We start from the raw sequence: 17,101 nt of genomic DNA on the forward strand, positions 1-17,101 counted from the left end.
ATGAATTTTATTAAAAATTTTGGAAAATAAACTTGTATCCAAACATTATGACACCCTGGTTATAAAAAAAATAATAATAATAATAACAAAGGAAATATATAAGTGATTTGATCTATACAGATATATTTTCTATACAGTTGATATATTTATCTTATACATAACTGTTATATGCCCCATACACATTCATAACATTTTTCTTCAATGAGTAAAATAAATTCAGATGTTTAAATGAGTGGATTTAAGCAAGTTGTTACTTTTATTCACAAGTTAAAAAATTCTGAATTTATTTTTCATGTTAATTTTAACATGAAGTTTAAGTGAACTCAAGCACACTATCATTCAAAAGTGTGGAGTCAAACATTATAAAAACGAAAATGCAAATATATAGGAAACATCCAATAAGAACAAAGGGGAAAGAAAAGCAATTGACATATCAGAAAGTTTGTTGTCTGTAAGATTTTATGCTCACTTATGTTGCATTTATTTGATCAAACATGCCGTAAAAACAGTAATATTGTGAAAGAATATTACAATTTAAAATAGATGTCTTCTATGTGAATATATTGTAAAATTAAATTTATTCCTGTGATCAAAGTAGACTTTTCTTAATTTTTCAGTCTTCAGTGTTACATGATCCTTCAGAAATAATTCTAATTTGCTGATTTGCTTCTCAGGAAATATTTTTGATTATTATCAATGTTGAAGCATTATAAAGTTCAAATGAATAGCATTTATTTGAAACAGAAATCTTTTGTAACATTATAAATGTCTAAATGAACTATCACTTTGATCAGTTTAATGCACCCTTGCAACCTTTTTATACTGAATCCAAACGTTTTAATGGTATTTCAAAATGTTAGTGTATTTGCAGTTTGGAACGGCCTTTAAAGTAACATATAGTCTTTTTACGCTAGATGCATGTCAATTCCCAAATTGTGTTTTAGGATTTACAAAGAGAAGAAGTTTTTTATTTGTCCAGAACCCATTTGGTAGATCTTAAGTTTGTAACAATGTTTAGAAAATGCACTGGAGTGAGTTTGCCATCTCAGCTGTGTTTAACGGCGGTGATGGCCAGCGCTCCGGGGTTCTTTCCATCCTGATTGATGCAAGGGCTAAAAATGGGGTAGACGCTCTCAGCAAACACATCGATGAATGTGTAGAGATGGGAGCGTGTCTTCACGTCGTAGAAGGACACCTGGCCAGCCTCATAGTCTAGAAAGATGCCCAGCTTCTGAGGCAGTGTGGCGAGATGCAAAGGAACTCTGTTGCCAGTGAGGGCTTTCACTTCTCCGCTCTTCAGCCATAAACACCAGAAGCCACCCTCTGGATTGAGGCGGATCTCTCCCTTGCGACGCACCGACCCACGGGCCACTCCCATGGTCCAAGCGGTCTTGTGTCCAACGTCCACCTCCCAGTAGTGTCTTCCAGAGGAAAGGCCCTCACGCGCCAAGACGAACAGCGCTGGGCTGAAGCGCTTTGGCGCGTCTGAATGCGTGGAGTTCTTCCGCTGCTCTTCGTAGCGCACCTGCCGACCGTCCTCAGAAAGACACAGGTCACGCTGAGCTGTGGCAGGATCCAAGATCACCTCACCTAGACAAGAGACAGAAATCATTGATGTTTCTCATTGTACGCAAAAATAGACAGAAATGAGTGAGTCGTTGAATTATTCTTTCAACCAATTTATTCAACAATGCTGATTCATTCAGGAACAAAGCACCACAACGAAAATAATTTACTTTGAAACAGTTATCACTCAGAAATTTTACAAACAAATGTAAAATTTTAAAGTAGGAAGACTGAATCAGTACTAATACACTGAATAAAAGAATAAGTAAATTTACTTAATTTTTATTTGGCAAATTTTTGCACACACATTTTTTAAGTAAAATTTAAGTATGAATTTAAGTAAAATCTACTAAATTAAGTAAAATTAGGAAAGGAAATCTAATGTGTAGTTAGAGTTTGATGAGAAATTTCTACTTAATTATTTTAAGTTTCCTCTGCAGTCCTCAAGTACAATTCACTCAGCCACGGTTTGCAAACTTTACTGAAACATCATAGCACCGAAAAAAATGTTCCTTATGGTTTTTAGGGTTATATGTTGTGTTATGTTATATGTTGAAAGTCGCTACTAACCAAATGAACACAGAGACCTCAATATTTGGCACATGATACACAATGATGCTAACAATCAGTGAATAGTATAAATTTTGATTAGAAAATTTACTCTAGATGTTATAAAACAGCAAGTTACTTAACCTAACATTAGAAGCAACCATAAAACAGTGTAAATACATCTCAAAAACAGCAAAAGATTTTACCTTATTAATTATTCATGCCCAAGTGCATGATGGGAACAACTGGATCATGACTTTGATATTTACCTAATCTTTGTAAAAATAACAAACAATTCCAAGTAAAACATACTCGTAAGTTAAAATTTTTAATTCTACAAGCTTAAATTGAGTACTAATATTGAATTTACTCTTTTTTTCTTGCCTGAACTAAATTATTTAATGTAGAAATTACATTTGTTTTTCCGTATTATTTACTTCACCACAAAAACATTTTTATCAGTGTAGTACTCTAGTCTTACTTTTTTGTTTTGTTTTACAGTATAATTTTATTTTTTTTTATTTTTTTTATGGAGCTAAAAATAGATAAAATAACTGGCAATATTGGGTCTAAAATGCAGGTTGTTATTTTATTTTTTTTATTAGTGAACTGTGGTAAAAAAAAAAAAAAAAAAGTTCATCTTTAGATGATTTATTTATGGTCAGGTTTGTCCATCCTAAGCATTAGCTTAACATATGTTGCTTTAGGTCAAAATCTGTGCTTTTGTGTCTGTTGTAATTTCTTTTAAGGACGTATTGTCCTAGTTCGTTCTAGCCCAGAGTAAACAAACCTGAATTTGCTATATGTGAGAGTGTGATTTGATTGTGTTTGTTTGTTTTTTGCTCAGTGAAATGGAAACCAATATTTTTATAAGAGTTTTAATGTGCAATCTGTCATTTTGTTAAGATAATTTGAGCTCTTGTTGATGAGTGTTTCTTCTTGTGTTGTTACAGTATTTTAACACTGTGCAGTTGTTAAGGTGTTTCGGTGGTTTTGACAAAGTCCAAAGAGTTTTTTTTTTTTTTTGGTTTGTAAATATGACTTTCTGAATATTCATCACAGTGAAGCATAGAAATAAAATACAGTTACTTAAAGTTACTTCCGACTGGTTTTGTCATAAATCAGTGTAATACTTTACACTAACAGTAACAGTGAGCTCAAGTCTGCCCTCTTGTGGAACACACAGCTAGTGTAAACAGCGATCTAAAAATAACTTTGTGTCTCATATCTTCAATATAATACAATATTCACGCGGTGTTCATATGGCTGTATGGTTGTTATAGTTCACTTTCTAATGCTTAATAGAACTTACTTGCATAGTTTTGCAGCTTCCTGAGTTCTGAAAGGAAAACAAACACTTCATGAAGGTTGCAAAGATCATGCAAATTGGCAGTTTGATGTTGGGAAAGTGTTTAATTGGACAGATTAGACACGGTTTTTCACCTTTCCCATAAAGCCGTTTGACCTCGTGTTGGAATTTGTCCACTAGAGAGCAGACGGACTTCCTGATGGAGCTGAGGAACAGATCTGTGTTCACGGACACCGCTGACCAATCAGACGGCTCTGGTGGAGGAGGAAGAGATGGCAGGAACTGCAAAAGTAAAGTAAGCTTTAATAAAGCTGAAATGCAAACACGTGTTTTTTAAAAAATGGCAGTGTGTACTGACCTGTAGAAAGAGCACCCTGTCCTGTGTTTGAGCGAGTGCGTCCAGCTCGCTGCTCCTCTTTCTCAGGGTGTTGAGCTCGTGCTCCAGACCGCTGGCCAGATCTTTGGCCTGCTGCTCCGCTTGTTTCTGTCGTGTGGTGATGAGCTCCAGCAGTTCGGCCTGAGACTGTTCCAGCAGCCGCTGCAGCTCCGCGTAAACCGCCCAGCTCTCCTCGATCTCCTTCTGACTGTTGTCCTGAATACAGAGAGGATGCCAGGCTTTACACACTCCACCTGTTATCACACAGCAACTAATGCCGCTCGCCTGTGACTGACTCACTGCAGACCTCAAATCTCATTCACAGTCAAAGACTTAGTCATATCAAAATAAGTGGGAATGTGAATTGCTATGAACTAGGAGAGATGTTCAGTGAATAAAATCATAAAACATGGGTCTCTTTCTCATATGTGACCCTGGACCACAAAACCAGTCATAAGGTTAAATTTTACAAAACTGAGATGTATACATCATATGGAAGCTCAATAGATAAGCTTTCTATTGATGTATGGTTTGTTAGGATAGGATAATATTTGACCGAGATACATCTATTTGAAAATCTGGAATCTGAGGATGCAAAAAAATCCAAATACTGAGAAAATCACCTTTAAAGTTGTCCAAATTAAGTTCTTAACAATGCATATTACTAATCCAAAACTACATTTTGATATATTTACAGTAGGAATTTTACAAGAAATCTTCATGGAACATGATCTTTACTTAATATCCTAATGATGTTTGGCATAAAAAAAAATCTATAATTTTGACCCATACGATGTATTTTTGGCTATTGCTACAAATATACCTCAGCGACTTAAAACCGGCTTTGTGGTTCAGGGTCACATATAGATCTATTGTTTGACTTTATTACACGTGGAATACGATATTGTTGTCTTGACTATAATACACTTTTATATTAAAACCATGGATTTTTATAAACTAAACACCATGGGATCTCATTAGCCCTCCTACAATCTTTTTTTTTTTTATTTATTTTTATGAATGTACTGTATGTATGTATGTATTTATTTATTTGTGACCACAAAACCAGTCTTAAGCAGCATGGGTATATTTGTAGCAATTGCCAAAAATACATTGTTTGGGTCAAAATTTGCCATTTTTCTTTTATTTTCAAAAAGTAAAGATCATGTTCCATGAAGATATTTAGTAAATTTCCTGTCGTAAATATATTAAAGACAGCAGCTATTTACACTAAGAGCAAATAGCAAGAGATTCTATTTACATTATGTTGAAATAGCAGGATTTTCGAATATTTATAATAATTATCGCAAATATCTGCACTTCAGCATTAAGACAGTACGCAGTATTTATGTATTGAGTGTAAATTATAGTTTTAATTCAATTTATTAAATGGTACTGCCTTACACAACAAGCCCTCCCTACACCTACACTAACCCTAACCGATATTTGTAATTTTTTTTTTTACTTTTCAATTATGTCCTTCATTTTTATTGAAAATAAATGCCTTTCCGATATGATATAAGATTTGAAAAGGAAAAAAGTTTGCCAAAAGGGAGATTCGAAGCTAGATTGGTCGTGTCAAAAAAAGTGAAACACACATTTTATTCTCTGCATCACTGGAGCTGACAACTTACTGCCATCTTTTGTAGTGTTGACTATCGCAATCACACATTGGTGGGTGGAGTTAGTGTAAATAGACACTCTGTATATGGGAAAATTTAATTTGCATTGCTAAGAACTTAATTTTGACAACTTTGAAGGCAATTTTATCAATATTTATATATATATATTTTTTTTGCACCCTCAGATTCCACATTTTTTAATAACTGTATCTCAAATTGTATAATAAATATTGTCCTGTCCTAACAAACCACACATTAATGTTAAGCTTATTTATTCAGAAAAAAAATGATTTGCATGTATTTACTGTAAAAGCTTACAGTAACTTGTTTGCATTGATAGCATATTTTTGTGCTTTTTTCTCTGAAAATATTTGCTCATTACTCATGCACTCTCAATTCAGATTACATTTAAACCTAAAAATGAATTAACATGCACGGGAAATACAAACCCTAAACTCTTTGCAAACCTGCAGTAATTAAATAATACAGATGCACTTTACGAAATCAGATTTTATTTACCAATGTTTTACTGCTGATCTTTAAAACTCAATCCAACTCTAAACATCACACACAGCACCACTATCATACCTCAGGCAATTTTTGCAGGACCGTGATTTTTGAGACCAACATGGATCAATTTTTTGTCGTTTTTTCTGTTGTGAAAATGCACAGAACAGTTCCAGGACAGAGACCAGAGAGGGTCATGACAAACACATGCAGCGTAACTCATGAGATCGCATGTTAACATGAGCATGCAGAATATCAGCCTGAGTGTTTTGACAGGACAGACCGGTTGAACCGCTGTAACTCGCTGAAGAAATGTTGATTTTAACACTTCACCGCCAGTTCAGCTCATCTGCCACCATACTGCACATCGAATACCTGCTCTGACATCTATATCTCTGTCTACAGCAATTACTGTAATCATCAAGGCTTTCATAAGCATTAATGAGTCTAATATGCGTTATTTCTGTCCGTACTCTCTCTCTCTCTCTTCCTCCACCCTCTGTGTAATTGGATCCTGTGCTCTATTTACAGTTATTGAACAGGCAAAAACACTGACACGTTAACCTTGCAAGCCATTGACACAAACCCGAATCCGATCTCACAGGAAGGATACAATATCACAGATGGAAACGCTCCATTTTTGGGAGGTATTTCTCAATACTGATGTCATATTTGTCACGAACTTCAACTCTGCCTGTTTCCACTTTAAGACAAATATACTTCCTGTAACTCAAGCTGTATATTTATTTCCAGTCAGAAACAAAAGGCTTTTCTGTTTCCTTTGATCCTGAATTGCTTGCGTTGTTAAGCATTTGAAGGAAAATGTTCTCGGTTAAAGAGGGGTGTGACAGCATGGCCAAATATTTGCAGTGCTCTTACTGGTTTTGTCAGATGAAACAAAAGGTAAACAGATATTCTCAACAAAACACTCTAAGGTAGAGGCGGCCATCAGTCTGTGTCTATACACAGACTTGTTTTTATGATCACAAAGGCCACTTTCCCTACCCAGGAACATTTTAGTTTGTCCCTGATTCTACACTCTTAAAAATAAATGTGCTTCACGGTGCCACCGAAGAACCCTTTTTGTTTAAATGGTTCCATAAAGAACCTTTAACTTTAAAGTAACTTTCACAAAAGGTTCTTTGTGGCAAAAGAAGGTTCTTCAGATTATAAAAAGGTAAGATAGAGACGGTTCTTCTATGGCATCACTGAAGAACCCTTTACAGTAAGTGTGCACCTTAGTTATGTAGACTTAGATGGCAGATAATTATTTATAATTATTGATTACTTGCAAATTGTTTGTGTTTTATCGTGCATAATCAAAATAGCTCCAAGCAGCAATAACAGTTTGTAATTTATCTATTATGATTTGCTAATGCGCTACAGATATTGATATTGGATATAGGTCAAAAGAATTTAGTTACTTTTGACTAGCATTTTAGCAAAAATCCAAATAGTAGATATTTAGACATGAGCATGTCCTTCATAATACAGCTGATCAAAGAAAAATGATCAAAGATTGCTCGGCCTTTGCACAAAAAGAAGAATCACAAAGTATAATGGACTCACTTTGAGGACTTTGATGGACTGCTTGATCTCCTCGAGTTTCTTTTCTCGCTCCTTGATCAGATGTTTCAGTTCTGACCTTTTCTTTCCCAGCTGACTCTGTGAACCAAACAATAAGATTCCCACGTCACATTTCTTGAGTTTCCAGGCTCCCAAAATAAATTTCAGTAATTACTGTATGTGGCAGGTCAGTTTGACCCATTTTGAGTTAAAATGTTCTGACTTGTCCTCATTTAGAGTCATGAACAAGCCTGCAAAGTGTGAATATTTCACTGTATGAGTGTGCATTTGTAATTTATTATGATTATAATGTTTGTGGGTCAGTTTGACCTGCATACTCATTTGAAAACATTTCTAATGTGTGCTTTTCAACTACGCTTTGAGGGAGTTAATTCATGCATTCACGCAAATTAAGAAACTTACATTTCATTGAATGTATACATTTGCAGCATTTTATAAAATAAAGTTTTAGATATCATACGTTCTTAGGTTTTTTTTTTTTTTTTTTTACAGTGTAATACTAATATTTTTGTTGTTGCTGCTTTTAATAGTCTGACATTTGGAGAATTGTATTTAGTTTGCAGCCAGACAAAATAAGTTCAGTCTGCTTTACATTTGTGCACCAACATCTCTATAACCATCTGAATGAAACATGTGCCTAATTGCATAATTTTGCATAAATCATTTGCAAATAAAGCTCCATCTAATGTGTTCAAGAGAACAAAAGACGACACACTTTCTTGGCTCAGGCATTTCAGAACGACTAAATATTTTAGATGCTGTTTGATTGCAATACGATTGGTCCATTGGTTAGTTCAGTTATCCAATCACATCATCTGTGATTTTTTTGTTTGTTTGTTTGTTTCCTTGTTTGTTTGTTTTTTATTTTTATTTTTTTATCCAGGAATATTTTTGGTGAATGTTCCCATTGCAATTTATGCACATTTTCTTAAAAAACAAAACAAAAACAAAAAATATCCTATTTAAGCGCTTGTTTATTTTTTTTCTTTATATTCGAAGATTTTCTCTTGGGGTTCCCATACCTTGCATTTTTTGAAGCTGCATTAAAAACCATTGAATGTATTCATTTTCAGCGTTTTATAAAATAAAGTTTTAGATATCATACGTTCTCATGTTTTTTACAGTTTAATACTAATAATTTTGTTGTTGTTGCTCTTAATAGTCTGACTTTTGGAGAATTGTATTTAGTTTGCAGCCAAACAAAATAAATTCAGTCTGTTTTACATTTGTGCACCAACATCTCTATAATCATCTGATTGAAACTTGTGCTTATTGCATAATATTGCATAAAACATTTGCAAATAAAGCTCCATCTAATGTGTTCAAGAGAACAAAAGAAGACAAACTTTCTTGGCTCAGGCATTTCAGAACGACTAAATATTTTACATGCTGTATGATTGCAATGCGATTGGTCCATTGGTTAGTTCAGTTATCCAATCACATCATCTGTGTTTTTTTTTTTTTTTTTTTTTTTAATCCAGGAATGTATTCGGTGAATGTTTCCATTGTTTATGGAAAATTCCTATTTTTTTCTTTATATTCGAAGATTTTATCTTGGGGTTCCCATACCTTGCAATTTTTGAAACTGCATTAAAAACCATTGAATTTGCAGCCTTTTAAAAATAAAGTTTTAGCTATCATACGTTCTCATGTTTTTTACAATTTAATACTAATATTTGTTTTTGTTGTTGCTTTTAATAGTCTGACTTTCGAAGAACTGTATTGAATCCAAATACGCTCACTACCAAAAAGAGCATACCCTTTTATTTTTATATAATATTCAAGGATTAAAACTCACCGTTTTTTTCTTCCACTCTCGTTCTGTGGAGACAACGTCGTGGCCTTTATGCGATGACTCTGTGCACTCCTTACAAACACACACGTGTTCGTTTCGGCAGTAGGCGTCCAGGAGGCGTTTGTGTGTCTTGCACATCTTGTCCTCCAGGTTGTGTATGGGCTCCACCAGCTTGTGCGAGTTCATCGCCTTTCCCTTCTTATGGTGCCGCAGATGAGCTTCACAAAACGAACCGGGACAGTTGAGACACGACTTCATGGCCTTCATCTTCCGGCCGATGCAGGCGTCGCAGGGCACGTCTCCCGCTTTAGCGAAGTCTCCCCAATCGTCATCTCTCTGTGGGGAGTTTGTAAACTCAGCGTTGGGCCGATCCAAAGACATCGTCGACAGACCCTGAAACTGTTCGGCTATCTCGGCTAGCACGCAGTTGACACTGAGCTCCGGTTTTCTGGAGAAGGTTTTCTTGCACATGGGGCACAGGAACTTCTTGCTGTGGTTCCAGAAGCCCTGCAGACAGGCCTTACAGAAAGTGTGGCCGCACGGAGTGGAGACGGGCTCCACGAAGACCTCCAGACAGATGGAGCAGGAGAACTGCTCCTCTGAAAGCATTCGCCCTGGAGACTGCGGGCCTGTGAATGGTTGAGGGAAAAAGAGATGTGATTAAATTAGGTGTAGTGGAAGACGAAAGAGCAGGAAGAAGGAAGGTCGTGGAATCAAGACACAGTTTGAGCAGTTCTGTCTTACATGCACTAACATTTGGAATGAATTAAATTTGAATTTGGATTCTGAAGTATAATTAACATTTTTGATGATGTGCCAGTTCCCTGCTGAAAAAAAAAAAAAAACTAAAACCAGCCTAGGCTGGTTGGCTGGTTTTAGCTAATTTAAGCTGGAAGTAGCTGGTCTCCCAGCTTGGCCAGGCTGGAAAAGTGGCCAAAACCCCTCAAAAACCAGCCTGCTGACCAACTAAAACCAGTCTGATTGACCAGCTGAAACCAGCCAATCAACCTAGGTTGGCTTTAGCTGGGCTTTTTTCAGCAGGGTTGTTCTTAGATATTTCAGAAGAGCTTTTTCAAGAAGTCAAATGAATGTAAATGTGTATATTTGAATCTAAATGTGACCCTGGACCACAAAACCAGTCTTAAGTAGCTCAGGTATGTTTGTAGCAATAGACAAAAATACATTGTATGGGTCAAAATTATTCATTATTCTTTTATGCCAAAATCATTGGGATATTAAGTTAAAATTATGTTCCATGAAGATATTTTGTAAATTTCCTACTGTAAATATATCAAAACTTAATTTTTGATTAGTAATATGCATTTCTAAGACAACTTTATAGGCGATTTTCTCAATATTTACTTTTTTTTTTTTTGCACCCTCAGCTGTATGTCAGCTTGTCCTATCCTAGCAAACCATACACCAATGGAAAGCTTATTTATTCAGCTTTCAGATGAATGTATAAATCTCAATTAAAAAAAAAATTGACGCTTATGACTGGTTTTGTGGTCCTGGGTCACAAATGAGAAGATAATTGGATTCAAGTGTTTGCATGCTTCATTTTTTCCTATTGATTAGATTATTTCAGGTCTACATCTCGCCCTTATTATCAATCCGATCAATTGGAATTGCTCAGATAGATCGATTGAGGTTTACAAGGATTTTCAGTTCATTTGAGCCATTAATCTGATTACTTCAATGAATGTAAACATAGCTACTTAGATCTATGTGCTTCCTCATCACCAGAAAGGCATGCTTTTTGTAAGAGCCATAATTTAAATTAATAAATTTAACATTAAAGTTAGAAGTGCTCTAGTAGATATAATTTAATATGTTTAAATGTATGTGCACATCGGTTGAACGCCCTCATGTTTATTCTGTAATGGTTTGCTCTGTTTATTATTGCTTTTTTGAGAGAGAAAGAAAGAAAGACGGAGCAACACAGTTTTTTGACCAGAGTCTATTTGTTTCTGTTCAGTATACGTGAATGAACATCCAGTAAAGCAGTTGAAATCAGAATGAAGACCCAAGTCAATTGTTTGCCCAAAAGAATTTAGAAGGTTATTGCTACAACACTTTTAATTGATTGTATGCATATGCAAATTAAGGCCTTGCATTGTATTTTGAAACTTGCAGACGAACAAAATAAATTCAGTCTGCTTTCCATTTGTGCACCAACATCTCTATAATCATCTAAATGAAACTTGGGATATTGCATAAAATATTTGCAAATAAAGCTCCATCTAATGTGTTCAAGAGAACAAAAGACAACAAACTTTATTGGCTCAGACTTTCAATATGATTGGTCCATTGGTTAGTTCAGTTATCCAATCACATCATTTTTTTTTTTAATCCAGGAATGTATTCGGTGAATGTTTCCATTGTAGTTTATGCACATTTTTTAAAAAAACAAAACAAAACAAAAAAAAATCCACCTGAATAAAGCGCTAATTTAATTTTTATCTTCATGTTTGAAGATTTTATCTTGGGGTTCCCATGCCTTGCAGTTTTTGAAACTGCATTAATAAAACCTCCAAAATCTGCATAAAAATAAAAGAGTTTCAGTTCCCTGCTGCTATTCAAAGGACTTTCAGGAAACACCCATCATTCAACAAGAATCCAAGACAAAATAATAACAAATATTGAAAAAATAGCACATCCTAATAACATTCACAAAAACAAACTACAACATGCATTATACCGAATAGTGAATAAAGTGAATAAAAGCATATCCCTCCAGGCAAATGTGAAGGTATCATAGAATAATAAAAGCCCTGGCATTAAATGGGGAGAGTCAGCGGAGGCGTTAAGCGTGTGGGCTGTTAACACAAAGGTCAGATGTTTAGTTTCAGGTGAAGGTGGCCCATTATCTGAATGGTTACTTGAGCTCTCAGTCACTATTGTGTCCTTGAGCAAATCACTTAAGCTTCCAGATTGTGAGAAGACTTTTTTATTGTAAATTGCTGACTCTGCACCTCAAAGTGGAGGTTCATTGGAGAGTTACAGTCTAGGTTGAAAGGGTAAATGCAACATTTTAGGAACCAACCATTGAAGAACCCATAACCGATCAACCAGTGAACAACATTTTGCTACCGAAATGCTTCTAAACAAGGCATTCAAGCCTTGCTTCTAGCACTAATCCTGATGAAAGTCCCTTTTGATGAGACATGCCTACTCACAAGATTCGAACATTCCCTTCAGACAGCTAATCAGTTTATATTTAGTGGGAAATGTTAAAGCTTTCAAAAAATAATTATAAAGATTGCAAAGAGGTTTACAAGCCCGAAGGATAATGATTTAACAGCCATGGTCACCAACAGCAACAAGTGAGATACCAGATTCACAGCTTATGTAAGCTCAGAGAGTCACAGTTTCTTATCAGACGTGTGAAGGACGTGCAAACAGCACAATGCACACGTCACCGTGTCATCCCAGGAATGCTGTACAACCGGCTTGTCTTTGACTCCGGCAACATTCAAATCCAAACAACGTCTGTTCCTGACTGCTCTTTTACTTGCGTCCAAACAAATACAAAAACTCACACTTCTGACATACTTCAGTAGGACTTAAGTACATCTTTACATTTTAGTTTATAGAATAGGTCAACTCTGTTGAAACGTTTGTCATGTTAAATGTACTTCTAACTGCAAGAGGAATTTAATGATGTTGCAATCTAGTACATTTAAAATATTAACTTAATATTGCATGACACTCCAGTTAAAATTCTAAGTAGTCAAGACATCAAAATAAGCATACTTCTTTGAAACACGACAAAAGGTTATTAAAACAGTGATTTAAAACGTTTTTAAAGCGTGCTTAAGTTTAAGAAAGATAGTCAAGAAAGGGTCACACTTTATATTAGGTGGCCTTAACTATTATGTACTTACATCAAAAAATAAGTACAATGTACTTAATGTGGTCATATTGCATTGCAAAAAAAAACTTTTGCTTCTATAAAAGGTGGGATATGGGTAAGGTTAGGTTTAAGGGTGTAAGGGTTAGTTCAAACATTGTATAAATGCAATGTAAAATCATGTATGTACACAATAAGTACATTGTACCAAATGATTAATTTAAATGTAAGTACATAGTAGTTAAGGCCACCTAATGTAAAGTGGGACCCAAGAAAGTGTCTCTAAGCACACTTAAGTGGCATTTTATCACTAAGATGATCTGCCAAAGCATTTGTTAATAAGTACAACACAAACGCACATTCATCAAGCACACTTCTTTTTCACAAAGGCAGTGCATGTGGCTTCATCCAGTAAGCCACAAACAGAATCATAGAGTGATAACTAGCTGTTTTGAATTGCTTAATATTTGTTAGAAAAAAACATTAATTTGGTCATTTAATATAGAACGATCAACTGAGACAGAGACTTTGTGTCGGTTGAATAAAGAGATTGTGACTTACACTGCATGATGAAGGATCTTCTTGTGGTTTCCTTTAAAGTTCTCCTGGCTTGTGAAGGGTGTGTGAGAATAAAACCTGTATAAAACCTGTTCTCACGCTCGTTCTCTGGTCTCTGTTTGCTGTGGGTGTGTCTTCAGCCACCTGTGAGCGGAGCTTCACTGTGTGTTCCTGACTTTGATGAACCTTGTGTTTTGAATTCAGTTTAATTTTGAGCTTTGGCGAGATCTGTAATCACAGAACAGTTTGTGAAAGTCTACAGCATAATTGACTGACACTGTATGATCATACTGATTATTAAATGACAAGTTGCCTTAATGCAAGATTGCTTTATTATAGGCCAAAGTTCATGCAGAGTGTGTATTGCACGCAGTTGTATCAGTGGTTTGCACCTTTGCCCCTAGTGGCGAAAATTTATGCCACAAGCATCATGCTTTTCTTACAAGGCACCAGAGAGTGTGGGAAAAAGTTTGAGAGAAAACAAAAAAATCAAAGATTTTGGACAATGTCTCTGGTCGATCTGGACCATTCCCACTTGAACCCCAAAGCGGTTCTATTGACTGAAGGATATTTTGGCTTATTTCCAGAGTGCAAGTGCACATATGGGATTGTAGCACAATACAGTAAGGACTTCTAATAGCAGTGTTCAAATATTTCCATTTACTGCTTGAGCCGCACCCCATAATCATTGATTTAAATGGTTGGTTGCATATATAAACATTGAAATGCATATCCATTTTTGAATGGATGCTCTTCTGTAATTTTTAGGTTTCTTCAGTTCATCATAATTGTACCACTTAAAATAGCTGTTTTTATATGTAAATATATGTTGAAATTGTATTGATTGAAATCATTCTCGCTGGTTTGCAGCTCAAGTACAATGTCTGATTATTATCAGTGCTAAAACAGTTTTGCTGCTTCATGTTGTTTGTGGAAACCAGTATGAAGTTTATTTTTCAGTATTATTTGATGAATAGAAAGTTCAAAAGAACAGCATTTATTTGAAACAGAAATCTTTCGTAACATTATAAATGTCTTTATTGTCAGTTTAATGCATCATCGCAGACTAAAAGTACTTATTTCTTGACCCCAAACTAAGAAGAATGGATGAATGGGTTCATGGTTGAATATTTGCTAATCTACTATTTTGTAGAGGCGGATCAAAATGGCAATTTTGAGATTCAGAGACAAATTACATGGGGGTAAAAATTACATCAGAAAGATGGCATTTCTTCATTTTTAAGGCCCTATATGGTTTGGTTCCAGAGATATTTTATTTTAACTCCTGGAGTAAATAGTTAACATGCACACATTTTCAGTGGTCGAAAACCAAATGTGAGTCACTTTGCAAAAGTAAGATGTTTATTTTCTTTTAAAGAGGAAAAATAGAGATGTTTCCTTCTGTCAACTGAATTGATCATACCTGTCTGAGTGCCATAAATATTATTTTCCCAAAGATTGTGTGCCTATAACTCAATAAATATTAAAGATATTGCAACACGATTTTAGATTTTGGTTCTTAATAAACTTTTCTTTCAGAAACTTTTTCAAGGACCTACATTGTTCAGTCCCAGAGATATGGGGATCTCAATGAGGCTCCATGTCCAGATTGAATATTACCCATTTTCAGTGGTTTAAAACCAAATGCCAGTCACTTTGTATACAGCTGATACTTAATTTATTTATTTTAGACATTCCTCTTTAAAAGAAAAGAAGTATTATATTTTTGAAAAGTGGCCCAAATTTGCTTTTGGTCGACTGCAAATGTGTACATTTGAACTTCTTGAGCCATATTAAAGGAACACTCCACTTTTTTTCAGAAATAGGCTCATTCTTAAGTTTTACCGCTTTGAAATCCATTCAGCCATTCTCCTGTTCTGGCGATATCATTTTTAGCATAGCTTAGCATAGATCATTGAATCATATTAGACCAATAATAAAAATTCAAAAATGACAGAGTTTCGATATTCGATAAGATATGCTGAGGGGTGAGTTGGAGAATGAGCCTATTTCCAAAATAAGTGGAGGATTGTTCCTTTAAAATACCAACATATCTGGATCTGAACCATATAAGGCCTTACAAAATGAATATGCCAAAAGGAAAGTTTGTTAAGACCCAATGTCTAAAAGCACACTAAGATATATTTAATAATACTTGAGATACAGGAATGCAAACTTTGGAGAAAAAAACTTTTTGAATGGTCACCATTGGCACATAATGCAACAAAGTCAATAGATTTTACTAATACAACCAATCATTAGACTTTCATATATTTTAGATTCATTACACACAACTGAAGTAGTTCAAGCCTTTTATTGTTTTAATATTGATGATTTTGGCATACAGCTCATGAAAACCCAAAATTCCTATCTCAAAAAAATAGCATATTTCATCCGACCAATAAAAGAAAAGTGTTTTAAAACAAAAAAAGTCAACCTTCAAATAATTATGTTCAGTTATGCACTCAATACTTGGTCGGGAATCCTTTTGCAGAAATGACTGCTTCAATGCGGCGTGGCATGGAGGCAATCAGCCTGTGGCACTGCTGAGGTGTTATGGAGGCCCAGGATGCTTCGATAGCGGCCTTAAGCTCATCCAGAATGTTGGGTCTTGCGTCTCTCAACTTTCTCTTCACAATATCCCACAGATTCTCTATGGGGTTCAGGTCAGGAGAGTTGGCAGGCCAATTGAGCACAGTAATACCATGGTCAGTAAACCATTTACCAGTGGTTTTGGTACTGTGAGCAGGTGCCAGGTCGTGCTGAAAAATGAAATCTTCATCTCCATAAAGCTTTTCAGCAGATGGAAGCATGAAGTGCTCCAAAATCTCCTGATAGCTAGCTGCATTGACCCTGCCCTTGATAAAACACAGTGGACCAACACCAGCAGCTGACATGGCACCCCAGACCATCACTGACTGTGGGTACTTGACACTGGACTTCAGGCATTTTGGCATTTCCCTCTCCCCAGTCTTCCTCCAGACTCTGGCACCTTGATTTCTGAATGACATGCAAAATTTGCTTTCATCCGAAAAAAGTACTTTGGACCACTGAGCAACAGTCCAGTGCTGCTTCTCTGTAGCCCAGGTCAGGCGCTTCTGCCGCTGTTTCTGGTTCAAAAGTGGCTTGACATGGGGATGTTTCTACTCCAGACTCAGTCCACTGCTTCCGCAGGTCCCCCAAGGTCTGGAATCGGTCTTTCTCCACAGTCTTCCTCAAGGTCCGGTCACCTCTTCTCGTTGTGCAGCGTTTTCTGCCACACCTTTTCCTTCCCACAGACTTCCCACTGAGGTGCCTTGATACAGCACTCTGGGAACAGCCTATTCGTTCAGAAATATCTTTCTGTGTCTTACCCTCTTGCTTGAGGGTGTCAATGATG

The 17,101-nt window shown here is 35.7% G+C and overlaps 1 protein-coding gene across 1 annotated transcript; it reads right to left on the reverse strand.

Annotated features, from left to right (window-relative positions):
* Positions 1–11: 11 nt before the first annotated feature.
* Positions 12–13,826, reverse strand: btr12 (bloodthirsty-related gene family, member 12). Its single transcript, XM_073837403.1, has 7 exons — positions 13,726–13,826; positions 9,315–9,940; positions 7,499–7,594; positions 3,783–4,016; positions 3,559–3,706; positions 3,428–3,454; positions 12–1,590 (listed from the first exon to the last, which is right to left on the reverse strand). The coding sequence occupies exons 1-7, from the start codon at positions 13,730–13,732 to the stop codon at positions 1,046–1,048; spliced, it is 1,683 nt and encodes a 560-aa protein (XP_073693504.1). The 5' UTR covers positions 13,733–13,826; the 3' UTR covers positions 12–1,045.
* Between the last annotated feature and the right edge of the window lie 3,275 nt (positions 13,827–17,101).

Source organism: Garra rufa, chromosome 3, assembly GCF_049309525.1.
Source record: "Garra rufa chromosome 3, GarRuf1.0, whole genome shotgun sequence".
Taxonomy (NCBI): domain Eukaryota; kingdom Metazoa; phylum Chordata; class Actinopteri; order Cypriniformes; family Cyprinidae; genus Garra; species Garra rufa.